General features: G+C 33.0%; 1 protein-coding gene across 1 annotated transcript; it reads left to right on the forward strand.

Annotated features, from left to right (window-relative positions):
* Window positions 1–7628: 7628 nt before the first annotated feature.
* Window positions 7629–17237, forward strand: LOC128210543 (receptor-type tyrosine-protein phosphatase S-like). Its single transcript, XM_052914890.1, has 12 exons — window positions 7629–7671; window positions 8740–8807; window positions 10086–10211; window positions 11328–11476; window positions 11945–12080; window positions 12630–12758; window positions 13268–13369; window positions 13938–14072; window positions 14872–15006; window positions 15336–15457; window positions 15768–15903; window positions 17196–17237. Exons 1-12 carry the CDS (start codon window positions 7629–7631, stop codon window positions 17235–17237), a joined length of 1323 nt encoding a protein of 440 aa, XP_052770850.1.
* Window positions 17238–18319: the final 1082 nt, after the last annotated feature.

The raw sequence follows: 18319 nt of genomic DNA on the forward strand, positions 1-18319 counted from the left end.
ATCCAACCTACTCTATTAACCAAGTTTGATAACTCTTGCTTGCATTAAATGTAAAATAATTGCCCTTTATTATTGTACTTAAAATTCTGGTTAAGGTTTTGCATGTTACCACATTTAAGTCAATATATCAGCTAATACATCATGTCTTGCATTGAAACTTGAGATATGTATTCCAACTATTTAATCTACTAAATAAATGAAGTTAGATAACACTATTTTGAATTTAATGCAAATTATGAGCATTTATTATTTGACTTAGAAGGGTTTTACATGTAAGAACAGATAGGTTAATATCTCAGCAACTACTTGATACATTGCATTGAGTCAACCATCCAATCGATTTAAATAACCAAGTAAGATAACTCTTCTTTGCATTAGATTCGAATAATTGCCTTTTTCATTCGACATAGAAATTCTGGTTAAGGTTTTGCATGTAACCACTCTTAAGTCAATACCTCAGAGAATACATCATGTATTGCATTGAAACTTTAAACACATGCTCCCAACTATTCGACCTTCTTAATTAATAAAGTAAGATAACTGTATCTTGCATATATTATATTTTTTGCCCCTTTATTATGCGACTTAGAAATTCTGATTAAGGTTTTGCATGTTTGCACACATATGTTAATATCTCAGCAACTATTTCATGTATAACATTGAGACTTTATACAATGGTAATTAACTTCCCAACCTAACTGAATAACCAAGTTAGAAAACTGTATTTTGCAAAAAATGGCTCTTTATTATTGGACTTAGAATATTATTGTATACGACCTATAATCCTTTAATGTATTGCATGCTTTTTCCATCAAGTCTGTAATTCATTCAAGGCTGAATGTTTTTGAATTTTACACAAATCTTCGCAGGCATCATTCTAATATTATTTTACAGTCAAAACTTTTCAATCCTTACACTGAAAAGCGGCGGAATAGTCGAGCATGTTATCTCTTTGACATCTCTTGTTCTTAACCATTAGTAACGGATTTAGCCGTAAAACATTAATTTTGGAATGGATATATGAAAATCTGCTAGCTGATCTTTTGTCAGCAGTCTTTTATCACTGGATTGCAGATATTTACGCAAAAAAACGGTGTATCTTCGAAAGTGCAGCTTTAAAGTTAAACCCTACTTTTGACTTTATGTCTTCTTAAATGGTTTTAACATGTTGTGAGTGTCTCTACATCATTGTTTTTTTTCTAAATCAATAAGCATTACATTTGATTTACTTGTCCCAATTTGAGTAATCAAATCCAACATATATGATTTCAAGTTTAATAGTGTCTGGCACAAGATTAATTTATTGACATTTAAAATTTCATTTCATTTCATTTTTTAGCTGTAAGGAAAAAAGATGGCACAGAGTATGAACCAGGCACTATCAGTTGTATCCAAAACAGTCTAGACAGGCATCTTAAAGATAATAATGCCAAATTCAGTATCAAATTAATGTCAAATTTCCAACTCAAACCGTGTCCTTGAAGCAAAAAGAAAAAGCTTGAAATCGTTGGGTAAAGGACAGAATGAAAATCGAACGGAATCACTGAGCAAAGAAGAAATATCCAAGCTCAAAAGCCGAGGCCTGCTTGGAAGTGGTAAAATGTTTTTTAAAAGATACAAATGTTAAAATGATTGTGCTATTTCTCAAATTCTGCATACCCTTACTCCACAATTTCATTTAACAATTCGATCATTTAAAGAAAATGGACCCTTAACCTGGGAGCGCTTAAATTGAGAGCTGCAATTATTTTAATGAGTGGTTGTATTTTTTTTATAAAGGATACATTTTGACATTGTGCCAAAATATGTCTTTAATAGTTATTTAAGTTTCTTCGTGTGTTTGCAATATGTTTTTTTGTAAAATACTCGGAGAGATTTCATCTTTGTTTTCATTATGCAATACCCTAGTTACATTGTACATGAGAACAGTAACTCCTGACTGGGTACCTGTGGTAATTGTGCAATGATCAAGGTCTAGATAAAATTCGTCTTTAAGGTATCTATTACAGAGCTTGCAAAATAGCTAAATTTTAAACTGCTGAAAAAGTTTGAGTGACAATAAAACATAATAATTATATTTTTATTAAATTTTCAAAGGATTGTAATCAACTTCTTCACACCATGTGGATGTTAAATGGCCTTCACTTTGGCTTGTTTAAACCCCCAGTGAATTTACATTTTACTGATAGTTCCAAGGCGGTACCTTACAATCCTTGATAAACATACCTAGTTTTTATGCCCCCGAAGGTGTGCATATTAAAATCGCACCGTCCGTCCGTCCGTCCCGTCCGTCCGTCCGTCCGGCTCTGTAACTTTCCCTTGTATGGACAGATTTTAAAATAACTTGCCACATGTGTACCACATACCAAGACGACGTGTTGCGTGCAAGACCCGTGTCCCTACCTCAAAGGTCAAGGTCACACTTAGTGTTTATTCACCATAGAGTGCTGCATATAAGCATAGAGTATAGGTTGTCGTGTCCGGGCTGTAACTTTCCCTTGTATGGACAGATTTTAAAATAACTTGCCACATGTGTACCACATACCAAGATGACGTGTCGCGTGCAAGACCCGTGTCCCTACCTCAAAGGTCAAGGTCACACTTAGTGTTTATTCACCATAGAGTGCTGCATATAAGCATAGAGTATAGGTTGTCGTGTCCGGGCTGTATCTTTCCCTTGTATGGACAGATTTTAAAATAACTTGCCACATGTGTTCCACATACTAAGACAACGTGTCGCGTGCAAGACCCATTTCCTTACCTCAAAGGTCAAGGTCACACTTAGTGTTTATTCACAATGGAGTTCTGCATATAAGGACATAGAGTATAGGTTGTCGTGTCCGGGCTGTAACTTTCTCTTGAATGGTCAGTTTTTAAAATAACTTGCCACATGTGTTCCACATACCAAGACGACGTGTCGCCTGCAAGATCCGTGTCCCTACCTTAAAGATCAAGGTCACACTTAGTGTTTATTCACAATGGAGTGCTGCATATAAGGACATAGAGTATAGGTTGTCGTGTCCGGGCTGTATCTTTCCCTTGTATGGACAGATTTTAAAATAACTTGCCACATGTGTTCCACATACCAAGACGACGTGTCGCGTGCAAAGCCCGTGTCCCTACCTCAAAGGTCAAGGTCACACTTAGTGTTTATTTACAATGGAGTGCTGCATATAAGGACATAGAGTATAGGTTGTCGTGTCCGGGCTGTTACTTTCTCTTGTATGGACAGATTTTAAAATAACTTGCCACATGTGTTCCACATACCAAGACGACGTGTCGCGTGCAAGACCCTTGTCCTTACCTCAAAGGTCAAGGTCACACTTAGTGTTTATTTACAATGGAGTGCTGCATATAAGGACATAGAGTATAGGTTGTCGTGTCCGGGCTGTAACTTTCTCTTGTATGGACAGATTTTAAAATAACTTGCTACATGTGTTTCACATACGAAGACGACGTGTCCTGTGCAAGACCCATGCCCCTACCTCTAAGGTGAAAGATACACTAAGTGTTTATTCACAAGGAAATTCTGAATATAAGGACCTAACAGTGTAGGTTGTCAAGTATGGGTGGTATTTTTTCATGTTCAGAGGAAATTTAAAATAACTTGCCATATGTATTTGACACATAAAGGCAAGATCAACTTTTCGTGTACTGACCTTGTTCGTAGGTCAATGTCACATTCGGGGGCATTCGTCACATACTGTTACAGCTCTTGTTTATATAACGTATGTATGCACTGTGCTGTTTGTGTTGTTTTGTGCTGTTCTTCAATGTTTCTTGTTTGTGAATTTTTGTTTTCATGTTCTATGTCCTTGGCGTTTGCCCAGTGCCATGAAACCGGGTCTATGTTTAAACGTTTTGCTACTGAGCTGGTTTCTGTAGCTTTTCGCATAAATATTGAGAGGACGCCAAGACCACGTTCGACTCCTGTGGGGTGACATTGAACTGAAGCAACTCAAGGATGGCAGAAATTACTTAAAATTCTCAGGTTGTGTTTCATAAATTCAATAAACTATAAAGGCAGTTTAGTTAAAATTAAAGAACATATCAGCCAAAAGAGGATAATTGTTTGTTTCAGTGTAACAAAGCATAGTATTTTACCAAGTGCGAATTCAAAATTATGGTTCACAGGTGGCACGAGATGGAGAAATATAGACTTTTGGTACTCAAAGTCTTACACTGAAACTAACAATAACTCGATTTAGTTCATGCTATTAGTTATTTCAAAACAGTAGTTATTTATTTTTTTATAAGGATGTTACTCATGCAAGGACAGAGTCTATGATAAAGGCAGTTATTGTAACAAGAAATGTTCAATAGGCTGTGACGGTGGTACATGTAATAACGATGGAACTTGCGGTCAATGTATAGACAATTTCGAAGGAAACATGTGCGAAAAATGCAAACAAGGACAATATGGTGTAGACGGTGCAAAAGATTGTCTGTACCAGAACTGCCGATGTACATATTTTGATGGTTGTGAGTCATGTAAAATCGGATTCTACGGAAGAAACACCTCCTGCCAAACAACCTGTTCCAAAAGATGTCTGAATGATGTTTGTAATGACAAAGGAACTTACACAGAATGTATTGCTGGCAATTATGGAGAGGACTGTAACATGAATTGTTCAGATGGATGCACTGATAGAAATTGTACGAGAAATGAGACATGCTATCAATTTAATCCCGGATCTTATGGGGAACAATGCAACAATGCGTGTTCTGTTGGATGCAGTCATGACTTTTGCATGAGTGAAGGAGAATGCACCTGCAAGGTTATCTTTAATGGTACTAAATGTGTATAGATGGCAATAACGGGAATGATTGTCAACACCAATGCAGTATTGGATGTTCTTTGTCGTCTTGCAACAGAAGCGACGGATATTGTGATCGCTTTCCCAATTTTACCGGCGCTAAATGTGATCAATGTGCAGACGGATTTTACGGACAATCATGTAGCTTCAATTGCTCCCATACATGTTTGGAAAACAAATGTGAACGAAATACTAGTTATTGTTCCATTGGTTGCACGGGCCATTTTTATGGGGATTTATGCGAGTCGAAATACCCTGGAAACTGTCGAATAAGTGGAACAGAATCAAGTTGTGATGAAGATGGCTTTTGCAAATTTAACTGCGTTGATGGCTACGAAGGCAATGACTGCACACATAAGGGTATGGTATGGTATAAACTATTGTTATTAAACGTTGAAATGATTTGTATATTTTTTGCGTAGTTTAAATTTCATGTTTGTACAATACTATTTTCCTGTTGATACGCTGGATGTTCAAGACGTCTAACAAAAAAATCTTTTGGGCGGAGTTTAAACAAAACTTGATATTGTGATCTGTCAGATATTCTGACCTTTTGTACGTACATTTCAATTAGGTTCATTAATATTTCATAGGATAATTAACCTGAGGAAAAGCTAACCGCCAAATCAAAGTGAAAGAATACATGCTATTGACGATGTAATTCTAACGTATCGGTGTATAATTAAAATAGTAATTATCAAACATCTTTTTTATTAAAACGTGTCTATAGTTTCATTGTAACTAAACCAATAATTACAAAATGGAATAAATAGTTATCGAAAATAAATAATCTTCAATCTTATCCTTTTCAAAAAGTCTTTCTTTTTTGCATCTAACTAAAAGTGTTTTGTATTCATTACACCTGCTTAATATTCGAATATTTGAATGTATCGCATAACACCTACTTTAAAGGGATTATTTCACATATCAGATTGTTATAAAAAGAAATTTGAATAATCTTAAAGTGACACTCTTATTCAAAATCAATAATACACATGTATAACAAACATAAATTTTGAGTGAGAAACCTTTAACTACTACCTAAATAATGTATTTATGGTAAATATTAATTATGGATAACAAGATTGTAACCGTGTATTTAATAGCTGAATACGTAAAAATATCAAATGATTGGTGAGTGCTAAATGATTAACTGCGATCTACTATTGTCTCATAAAGTAAAAATACACATTTCTTTCAAATTAAAGTCTATATCCTTCATAAGAACCATTGATTTCGACATTTAATCATCCTTTTTGATGTATTAAAACAATTGTGTTAATTGTGGTAAATCGTATTTGGGGAGTAAGAGTGCATCTTTAACAAACATAAGCTATATAAAAAAGACACCCAACTATTTTTTTTAATGTATCATTTTCAAAATAGTTAAACCAAAGTTTAAATATCCACGAACTTTGGTATTGGTGTGTATTAGAGTTCATACAATGGAACACACTTCTGCAGTTTTGCCATAATGAAGAGCATGACATTCGACTCAGACATGTTATATATGTATGCCGAATTATAAAAATGCATAGTTTAAATGCCTCATTCCAAGTCTTATATTTTAAATCGTTTAGTAATACAAGTCAAAAGGGAAGCGGAAACAGCCGGGCCTCCAGTAGGAGCTATTGCTGGAGGTGTTAGTGCTGGTGCTGTTATCATCATTGGCATCGTGGTTGTATTCTTCTTTCTGCGACGAAGGTAACAATATTACAAATTTCCCATGTTAGTTAAACATATAACTGTATACATGAATGAACCTGTGTTTACAAATTAAAACCTACTACCATTACTTTTATGCAAGTTCAGTTAACAGTCGAATTTCAAAATGGCCAGCTTCTATATTTAAAATAGAATAAGTTGCCTCAAGAAACAATATAATATTTAGTTTTTGTTTTTCTTTTTGTTAGATATTTTCGCCAGTCTGCTTCTAACGAAAATACAACGCTCGTATATATCAATAACAACGTAAGCGCAAATGAGTGTAAGTCAACTTAGCACTGTTTAAGTTTTTATAGAAATAATAAACAATTGTTTTGCCATTTTCCTAACGCAATCTCTAATATCAATATTTCAAATATATAATAACAATATTTCAACAAAAACAAAAGTATTTGGTCGCCTACTCCGAAAACAGCAAGCAAAGATAAAGTATGTTGTTTTCCTAAACATACGTTAATTGTTGTTTCTGTTAGAAATGAGGTTGAGGTCGATCTAAAGGTCAAAGTAAAGAGTTGGTTATATATTAGAATGTTAAGTTTGTTCAAGAAAGTTCATGAAACACCTAAAAATACTAAAATGATAGAATGCACTGATAAAATTAGCAATTAGACTGTTGTGTTATAAGTGTTTTATATTAACACTGTCATCGTGTTGTTTAGATGGAGATTGCAACACGATTCATGAGAGTTCTTCAAGAGAAGATCAGACGTACTACAACGAACCTGAATCATCGGCTAAAATGTCAAAAATACTAATTGCTTAACTCGTCAAGTATGTGGATGAAAAAAACACATGATGCTCTAAGTGAAGAATTTGAGGTAAATGCTAGTAAATTATCGCACGTATTTGTAGAATCTAGTTTTCATTCCTTTTGTATTCGTGTATGGCATAACCAAATTTGATTCAAAACGGTTATAATGAGTTCTGGAAATGAAGTGTTTAAAGAATTTCTTTTAGGTTGCGTTTCAATGATACGCCTTATTGGATTAATTGGTTAAACTTATCACATAAAAAGGTATACATTTAGCATATTATTTTCAGAAAATTTCCCGCGTATTTGTTAAGCCGTATGTGGAAGCACTTAAGATGGAGAATACCAGTAAGAATCCATACAAAGGAATTTATCCATGTAAGTTAAAACCATATTGTTTAATAGAATTCTTGTGCGTAAAATCCGAAGAATATACTTTTTCTGTAAAGCTTGTTTGGACATACTGCAAGTGAAAATGACAACACCGTTGATTTGAGTTACATTCGTTTATTTTACAGTTAGATAAAGGCAGAAAAAACGTAAAATACATTTCGTTTTGACATTTCATTTAAACAAACGTCGTTTATTGTTGACTTTCGCGAAGGACATTTATATATATGTTGTTTCCTTGAATTTGAGATTTAAAAAAGAGACTCCCTTTCCACTGTTTTAATATTCAGATATTATTTAGAAATAAATAATATAATAAGTTTAGTCATAGAAGTTTTTCAACCTGAATCATAGATTGCATTCAATTAAAAATAATTAACTCATTCAATGTTATACTTGCCTTTATTGCTATGTTTTACCATGTTCCCTGCATTTTTATCTGATTGTCATGTATAACATCTGTATTATTACCGTCTGCTTCTGCGTACTTGTTGGAGGGCCCTTACTACGGGGTAACTGACTGTATGCGTAGCCTTATTGTTATCGGCGTTGTGTCACTTGTGGGCATTGTAAGAAGAAGGAATGCATGGATAAGAATTGGTACATGGGAATTTATCTATGTACTAAGTGATGGACTTTGCAATAAGGAACTCATGTATTTGGTGCAAAGGAATGTATCCATGGAAATGATGGGGCTTTGTAAAAAGGAGAGCATGGAATCGGTACAAAGCAATGTATCCATGTAAGTGATGGGGGATTGTAATAGGGAGAACAAGGTCAGGATCGGTTCAAAGCAATGTATTAATGTAAGTAATAACCATATTTGTATCTGGTGGTGAACTTTGTAATATATTAGGAAGCATGGTTAAGAATCTGACAAACATTTTTCCATGTAAGTAATGGGATGCGGGCGAGGACCTGGGTAAGTGTTTTACTCTTAGTTTTGAATCCCATTTTTGTTTAAATTACAAATCAACTATATATTTCTAAACTATTCATTATATATTTATTGGAAATACGAATATTATCGTTACTTTTTTCTTTATGACATTTTAGATGATGACTCCAAAGTAAAGGTCACGGTCAGTGGGGGCTCAGACTACATAAACGCCAGCTTTATTGACGTATGTACCAGTATCTTGTTAATTGAATCGAAATAAGAAATTTTTCGGTTACATCTAAAGTAAAATGCGTGACCGAATGACGCAACAAGGTGTCTGTGCGATGCATTTTGTATCTCGCTAAACTCTTTATTTAAAGAGACGCTATATCTACAATCTACATAATACACGAAGCCAATATTATGTTTTCGTCCATCCGACTTGTATACGATTGAAGGGTTGATAAAAAGTATACTGGTCATTTTGATGGCTAATACACATCAGTCACTTCATCTTAAGGATCGTAGTAACTTTGATAATATATTATACTGCAAAATTTGATAAGAATCTTAACAACTCATTTAAATGAACATGGCAAGTTAAAGAAACTCTGTAATTAGTTTTATGTTGGTAAAATCTCCATAGTCGAATGTATGCATTTAATCAACATAGTATTTTCAAAAAGATTCCTAGTAACTTGTATTAATCTTAAACTTCTTAAAATGTACTCATGTTTTGAAACTTGAGAAAAAAAGACAAGAACTAAATAGTTTATGATAAACTCGTTTAATACTATATCTTTTCAGGGGTATAAAAGGCCGAATCAGTATATAGCCACATTAGGTAAGGCTGGATGATTGATTATATTTTATACTCATATCACGGAATAAAGTGTCATATGATGTACTTTTGTTAACATATGGCAGGAGTACGCGATTTCCTTTTTACATTCATGGAATTCAATCATTTGCGTTGTAAATGCACCAGCTAATTTTATATTGCAATTTGCATAAGTAAACTCTGACAATTCTTATTCAAATTGTACATACAACTAGGTATTTATTAGTGTTAAATCATGACAGAGATAACGAAGCATGTATACGTAATTTATATGGGTGGAATTCTTTTCCGCCTTGGCCAATTATACAAGAAACAATCTAAAACCGTTTTCCTTGTAATTTAAGTGCAATAACATGACAAATCAAAACAGGACAAACACAAACTAATAACCTGTCTAGTCAATGTATGGTTTATATAATAATTGTTAAAAATGCGAATATTATAGCAACATCATAAATCAGTGTTAAAAATGAATCTTCAAAGGCTGACTTACACATGAAAATGTAATCAATGTCAGCCTTTAAATATCAGAATGGAAGTTGGAAATTTATAAACGAATATTATCATTTTTTATACAAAAATGAATTATTATTGTCAATAAAACTAAAATAATTATATTGGTTATCGTTTCAACATTAAGCAAATCGTGTATGTGTTTGAAGATTATATGTATTACATCAGTCCCATAAATGCGAGCAATATTGGCCAGACCCTAAGACAACTAAGGCGTATGGTGAAATACAGGTCGAGAGCCGCTCGGAGGATGAATATGCTGAGTTTACCAGAAGGATTTTCACGGTGATGACGGTTGGTTGGCAGGGAATGTCGTTTAATAGCATTGAAAATGTCGTAACAACTCTTGAAAACAGAGGACGTTTAAACTTTTGTGTTAACAGTTTAACGTTTTGAACTATTTCAATATTTGGTTTATGTGAGATACATAGAAATGGCTCCGGATGGCAAGTTTATATTTGAGATGAAATAAGACATGATCTTTGAAAAGTCCATCTTTTGCAAAATGCTGCCTTTTCCGTATATATGTTTGAAGATTAAGACACGTTTTTTCAAATGAATATAGAGAATAAACAGAAGAAAGATTATTAAGTAATCAATTTCGAACGGTTCATGCTATAACAAATTGTGAAGATTCATTGTAAACATTATCCGCAAAGTTTCCGTCAACTGATTAAATACGAGAACATCCTTAAGAAACTTGAGAGTAAACACTTTGTTTTTTCCGGAATTAAATGGACAAATAATGAATGCTCATTGTAACAATAGCTTTTTATGACATGTCCATCGCATAATAATAAGCCATATGATATTGCTCTTCGACATTTAGTTACAACTTATTTTGAGAGTTTTGCATTAACTACTTAAAATAATATGGATATCAGATCATTACTTTTGGGGATATATTTTCCTTTCAAAAAAGGTTGCAGTTTTACCACAAAAACACCATGAAATGTGAACAATTATCAACATGACAATCCCAATATGATAGTGGCTGATATATAGTAACGCCATTATTATGATGTTACAATCTAAAAACATGAAAAAATACATTCTGCTCATTATTATCAGCGAACACTTACGGTGTAAGGATATAGGTTTGACGTTTACCCCGTCAGTGACCAGTGGCCTTAACTGGGTTACTAATGGACAGGAAATTATGAAATATTTGTCAATTTAGTATTGCCATGATGTACGCGAAGACACATATGGTCAGTAACACAAGAGTCTTTGCACTTCAATCGATGAAAGAAGCTTTTATATATCCACCTGGAGCCATCATATGTTACTTAAATACAAACATTAATGAAACAAAACTATTTTTAGTTTTAGTAAGAGCAAAATTGATACAAATGATTAACAGTACATGCAAATCATAAACTTAATCAGCTCTCGCATTAATATCTACAGGGGACCGAAGAGAGAACGTTGCACCATATGCACTTCACGTGTTGGCCTGACAAAGCCATACCCGACGATTTTACTGCGATGATAGAGTTCAGACAGCGGGTTCTGTGTAAGCCGAGTACACTAAATGGATCAACGGTTGTGCATTGCAGGTATGTTAAATAATAAAATATCAACAGTCTTTTGAAGGAGATATGGAATTATATCAGCTCTTAGCTTTCTACTCAATTCTTATGATATTATGTTTTTTATGTATTGATAAACCTTAAGTTGTAAATGAGTTTTTAATGATATTCTAAACAATGAACAACCATTACTAAACTGATGTATTTTGGAATTTGTATTGGAACAAAAATCAATAAATAGGTTTGAGGAGTAAGCCATTAACGTGTTAATGAAAATTACTTATATTTCATTAAAGTGAGATTCGTGAGTAAATTATCATTTTCTTACCTGGAACTAGATTTTTAGTCAGTGCTATGTCTTCGAACATGTTCAACTGTGTAAAGAGAACAAAAAATAAATAGAAACATAATTGATGTGTTAATTAATTCTGAATAAACCCGGTCTACATGAGTCTGATGCGCGTCCGTATAATATAACAGTGTTTTATTTCACAGCTCTGGTGTCGGAAGAACAGGCACCTATATCGCTCTAGACATCCTTACGGAAGAAGGTGAAACTGTGAAAGCTATTGATATACCTGGGTGTGTCCACAAAATGTGTCAGAATAGGCCGAATATGGTTCAGACACTGGTGAGCTAATAGTTTGTCCAAGTAAGGTTAGAAGCATATTCTGATCATGCAAAACACCACAAGAAAGCGAATTTGATGGAATCCCGATTTTCCAATCAAAATGCTTCTTCGCAAAAGGCGGGTAAATGATTATCCTAACAAAACTGGACAATAGCATTTCTTTTGATATTGTTCAGGTATCGTAATATTGATCAAGAACTGTTCAAAGGACAATACAAATGTATCTACAATTTCGTGTGCAGGCTTTATTAACATACTTTGTAGCTTTTTTCGTTCAGAGTCCCTACTCTATAATGCAGTTTTGCTTCAAATATTGATTCTCAATTGTGTATATGATATTAAACTGAACTAATTTATTAATTAAATAATATTCTACAAAACAAATACATATGGTACACTGTAATACAAATGACTTCAAACTTGAAGTGTTGCATCACATTTATTAAACATAAATACCATTAAGTAAGTATTAAATAGCATTGCAGCTGTACAAACAGACGTATCATCACACACAAATGATTGTATATGAGTGGCCTATTCTCGTTTCAGGAGCAGTATCAGTTTCTGCACACAGCCGTGGTGTATTCACTAACTTTTGATTGCAAACAAGTCAGGGGAGAGAACTTCAACCAATACATGAAAAAACACACTACACAACAACTACACAATACGTTCAAGGTAAAGTTGATCATAATCATAGTAATAACTGCTAATGAGTCTCTTTTCACAACAACTAACATATCTTGACTGCATGATAACCTTGGTCGTATTCAATTGTGTCACTGGAATATTATTATCCCTCATTGCCTACTTTAATTATACGTTCTGTTAATGTAGCATAACAACTGTATGTTAACTTATAATATATGACTCCACCATTTACGTGTAGGGAGGCGACGTTTCAAACCAAATTATAGGTTACTTTTTCATAACCAATGCATCAAGTCCCACGAAACGGAACCGAAACGTCATGCTTATCAGATTAATAAAGCTTAGTTAAAGTTCTGTGTGGAGATATTAATTGTAAATATTAACTATTAAGTTGAAATTTAGGCAATGATAAATAATCTGTTCCAAAACCCATTCATGACTACTTTCATACATAGCATAATAATTAGACGCCGTGGTCGTATAGCTTAAATAAAAAAAAGATATCATTCCATTTCAAAATGATTATTATATTTCAGCAACTGCAGCATATGGTCGATAAACGATCTAAAGATGAAACAGAAGCTGTTGAACTTGGTAAACAGCAACTGAGTAAAAACAGAGCAAATGTCGGTATCCCGGTTAAATTGCTAAAATGTGCTAAAACTGTAGCTTTATATTATTAAACATAACTTAGTCCCAGTTTAGTTATTATAATATACTATCCAGATGATAATAATAGCCATTCACCAAAATGAAAATTTGAATTTATAGATTTACAAAAATTTCTACAACGTAAATGTAACCCAAATTGTAAATTTTAAATCGATATTTTATCTTTCTCATGCTGATTTATTGATGAATTTGCGTTGGTGTAGGTAACGGAAACAGACACAGCCTTTATCAAAATCTAAAACTAGAAGCTTCAGACTACATGGATGCTATGTTTATTCATGTAAGCATTCTTCAATTATCTAAATGTTGTGTTTTATATCTATGAATAAATACATATTAAATATAACTGAACAAAACAGACAATTTGTAACGATATTAATTGAGCCTTGCCTAAATATTTCGCAATCATAGTGATTTGAAATTATTGAGAGAAGTGGTTGTTTCACCTTAAATGCATGTATTTTGTCATCAAGCACATAAGTTAGTTCAAGACTTCGCAAAGTCATTTTCTTTATATCTGTTTAATTTGTGCAGAGCTTCCGAGTCATGAAACGCTACCTAGTAGCAAGGACTCCACTTCCAGAGACAGTTGTCGACTTTTTGAAGCTCGTTGTCCAAGAAAGGTGTTCATGTATCGTAAGCTTCGAAGCGGATATAGACAAGCAAAAAGTAAACTGCACTCTTTTATAGCTACGATCGTATTTTTTCAGATACAATAGAAAACTATGCACCAGTTATCAATTATTCATGAAGCTGGCCAATCAAGAAATTAATATAAGTTTTGTTGTTGTTTTTTTCCATTCCATTACTACTAGTTTATCATAAATAATTTATTATTTACCTTAAGGATAAAAATACAAACAGAACACAAATATATGTAATACTTAAATTGAAATCACTCACATACAAAGTAAATGGTAAAAATAATTGTCAGCTGAAGAATTTGGTTATACTATTCTTATACATATCCCAATTAAAAAAGACACATTGCTAAAAGGCAGCAGTAAGGTGTCTGGAACCACTGCAGCGCCTTCTCTCAGATTCAAAATCAGTTGTACTGTCTAATAGATAATAGAAACATACCAAAATGAAAAGAGAAGTATGCATGAGACAGGGTTCGAAAATGATATATACAACAAATAATCCATGTAAAGACATCCAACGACAAACAAAACTAGACAATTTTGAAATATACGTTGCGTTTATCCCGTCCGAGCGTCAAACGACCAATTCGACAAAAGATCCATGATTAAAACCTCCTAATTTTACCAAGCATATCCAAGTCAATGCATAATATTACCCTTAAAATCATAAACCACGGATATAACTTATACATGTACACGAACTAAACCCAATGGTTATTTAATCAATTAAGGCGCATTCCAGACAGCATTGGACAAACAGTTCATTTCGGTATCATGCGATTTAAATGTGTTTACTATCCCATACTTGATTACACTTCTTGCAGATTATCGGAACATATTACCCTGCGGAAAACAAAGATGTTTTGAAAAAGGGATTGTTTGAAGTAAGCTGCACAAAAGAAGACAAGAACACATTCTACGCAGAACGAACATTGCAAATACAGCATAAAGGGGCAGGAGTAAGTGATTTAAATAGCTTTATTAAAAAAAGCACTGGATATCCTCCTACAATCCTGTTCACTTACTATTAAATTACGACAGATTTTTTAGAATTCCTCATTAGATGTGACAATGGCCCCTCAACTTTTGACAATTTTCGAAAAACGATCTGCCGACATTATATGAGCATTCATTAATTTAATAGATAATATGCAAGGCAACATGTACATTTGTTTTTATAAGTAATTATTTTTTTATACATTGTAAATAACAAAAACGTACAAAAAGGTCAATGCGTAAATGCTTACCTTTTTAGAGGACCACTGATAGAACCATTCAATATCTTCAGTTTACCGATTGGGACGAAATGAAGAACATTCCAAGATCAACATCAAACTTTCTGTCATTTCTGAATGTGATAGAAAATGTCACGAAAATGGAAGATGGCGGTCCAATAATGGTCCATTGCTTGTGAGAATATAAATTTCAATTTTAATTGATCACTTTTTTAACTTATCGCTTTCAACGTAACAAAAATCAGTACCAAAAAAGGTGAAAATTGGGTGGCGATAACAATGTCAAAATCTAACCTTTACCTCTTGAAGTGCTTGAACATTAGCGTAGGATTAATAAACTTAAATAATAAGCGTGGCAAGTTTGAAAATCTAAGTCATTATAATCGGTTTTACATGTCATGTCCATAATAAATGTTTCTGTTTATATAATTGCTTAATTGAAATATAAAAAACTACGACTATTGCTTGCAATGCACATTTCACAGTGATGGAGCGGGAAAGAATGGTCTGTTCTGTGTGGTTTCGCTGCTTCTCCAGAAGATGGCCGCAGAACATGCAGTTAGTGTACTCAACGCTATTAGGAAGGTCAAAACTACGCGGAGGCTTGCGATTCCCAATCAAGTGAATGCTTCCTCTTATCAAACGTTCAATAACAAAACTAATGTATAATAAACACAATACGTCGTATCCGTATGCTTTACGTTCGGCAAACGTTATATGTAAAAAAACATTAATTCATTGTATTTTAGAAGCGTTTATAAAATAGTATGTATCGTATAAAATTGACCACCTTGTTTTCTTTTGTGTTTTTAGGAACAATTTGTGTTCTGCCATGAATGTGTTTCGGAGTATATTAGTTCGTCCGGCGTATACGCCAACTTTAAGGAAGAAACGGGGAGACCGTAATGTGTTGCCCGACCGTCAGTCGACTGATGAAACCTTAGAATACTTTAATTGTATATACGTATATTTAGCGCGCTGCATTGTGCATATTAAAATACAAATACATTATATCATGCAAATTTGTGCAAGAAGTCAGATGTTTTTTAACTATATCTTATCCCTTTAATTACATTAATTGTTATTAATGTTTTTTGTATCATCAAATCAACAAAATACACCCTTACCCTATAATATTCAGTAAAGTTTAAAAGTGTTTAAAGTGTATTGACAACCAATCATATTCACTTGTGTCAACTCTGTACTTTTAGAAACGTGTTTATGGTAATGTTTATGAAATGGGATGATTCACATTTGTTTCATGTTAGACCAAAGACGATCTTTATCCATTGCAGCAGTTTGTAAGAAAGATATTTCAGAGTTATTTGATCTTGTTGTAGTTCATATTGTAATTATTTTTTTACAGGATTTACGTACATTAACAAACATATCTGTGTTACTAAAGCCTCTTAAAACGCAACAGAAACGAATTATATTTAGATCGGAAACAAAAAAATGCTTAGAAATTTCTTAATACACATATTTATTGAAACGTTCACATATTTATTTTACATACATAGTCTGTCATAACTATCAAATACGATAATTTGCTGTAAAATGCTTGTAAGTTGAACAACGTTCTCGTCAACAATTTGGTGTTTTATTAATATATAATATCTTTAGAATTCTAATTTTATCTCTATTGTAAACTTCACGGATATTTCATGAATAATAACAACATTGCTACCGTATATATTTACGTTTTTACCTTTCATAACGAATGTGTGATGTTTATTCGTGTGATTCTGGTAAAATTGTTCGTTCTGAATATTTTTTTTCATATGTGTTATTCTTCTATTCATTGTTCTAAAATAATAAGTAAGAGTTGACTACACAGTAGTCTATCATATAAGGTTAAAACAGCAACTCATATAAAGAAATTTGTTAAAATCAAACAATCATTTTTATTACAGGTTCATATGAATTCAAGGCGTGAACAGACTACGAACATGTAGATGCATGTAAATTTGAAATTTTATTAAAAAGTATGCAAAGTCTAGCATGCAATATATATGTACATGATACATAATCAGATCAAATAAACAACAAAAGCACAATTGAAAAACGGCTAACAATAACTTAATTAATGCTAAAAAAAGAAGAGAAAACTCTAGTTTGGCTTAAAACAATTAAGTAATGTTGAATTTAAGTTATATTTAATAAGTCAGTTAACTCTCCTTTGTTAAACTTAATATTTAGCGTGAAGGGCTCCGATTGCCTGCCTTTTAAATCACTCTCACAAGAACGATTTTAACTGTTTCATTTATATTGGATCTACTAAGCACAATGTTTGGGGTATTAAATAACTGAGCTTATTTATAATGTATTTGTTTGTTTGTTAGTTTTATTTCTGCAATTTAATAAATTCATATGCGTAGTGTTTTATCGTTCATAATATTATTTAATTACATTATAATAACGACAATTCATATAAAAAAACTGAAAGACTTGAGTGTGTTTTTTTTATATTTTCAAATAATAAATTTAAATTGTTGGTTGTCATTTATGTTTGTTATATGCAAACATCAATAATATATGAGTTTTACATATTGTTTCACGTTTATAGCCAAGCGAGCTGTGTAAAAGCACATCTTCAATCCTCTTCGTGATGCAAACTTGTTACGACTTATTTTTCCTTACAACATATTCTGTAAGGCCTTAGAAGACGGTCAGAACGTTGTTTGTTTGTTTTAATGTCGGCAAAGCCTACGATAAAGTTGCAGATTACAGTCTGCTTGTCAAACAAGAATCTGGTGTTCGCGTTGTTCCGTGATTATCTTACCAAACGGATGCAACGTGTAATTCTTTCCGGCTCTAAATCAAGTTGGATCTTTATTTAGGCCGAAGTTCCGCCAGGATCTATTTTAGATTTCTTTCTTTTGATTTTATAAACGCTTTGTAACATCGGATTATTGCAGATGATGCAAGTCTCTTTATCCTTGTGAAAGATCCCTTCAGGGCTGCTGGGATACTTCAAATGCTAACAAATGGATAGTTACCTCAGACCAAGCGAAGCAATGTACGTTCTGTTTTTTTA

Source organism: Mya arenaria, chromosome 12 (assembly GCF_026914265.1).
Source record: "Mya arenaria isolate MELC-2E11 chromosome 12, ASM2691426v1".
NCBI lineage: Eukaryota > Metazoa > Mollusca > Bivalvia > Myida > Myidae > Mya > Mya arenaria.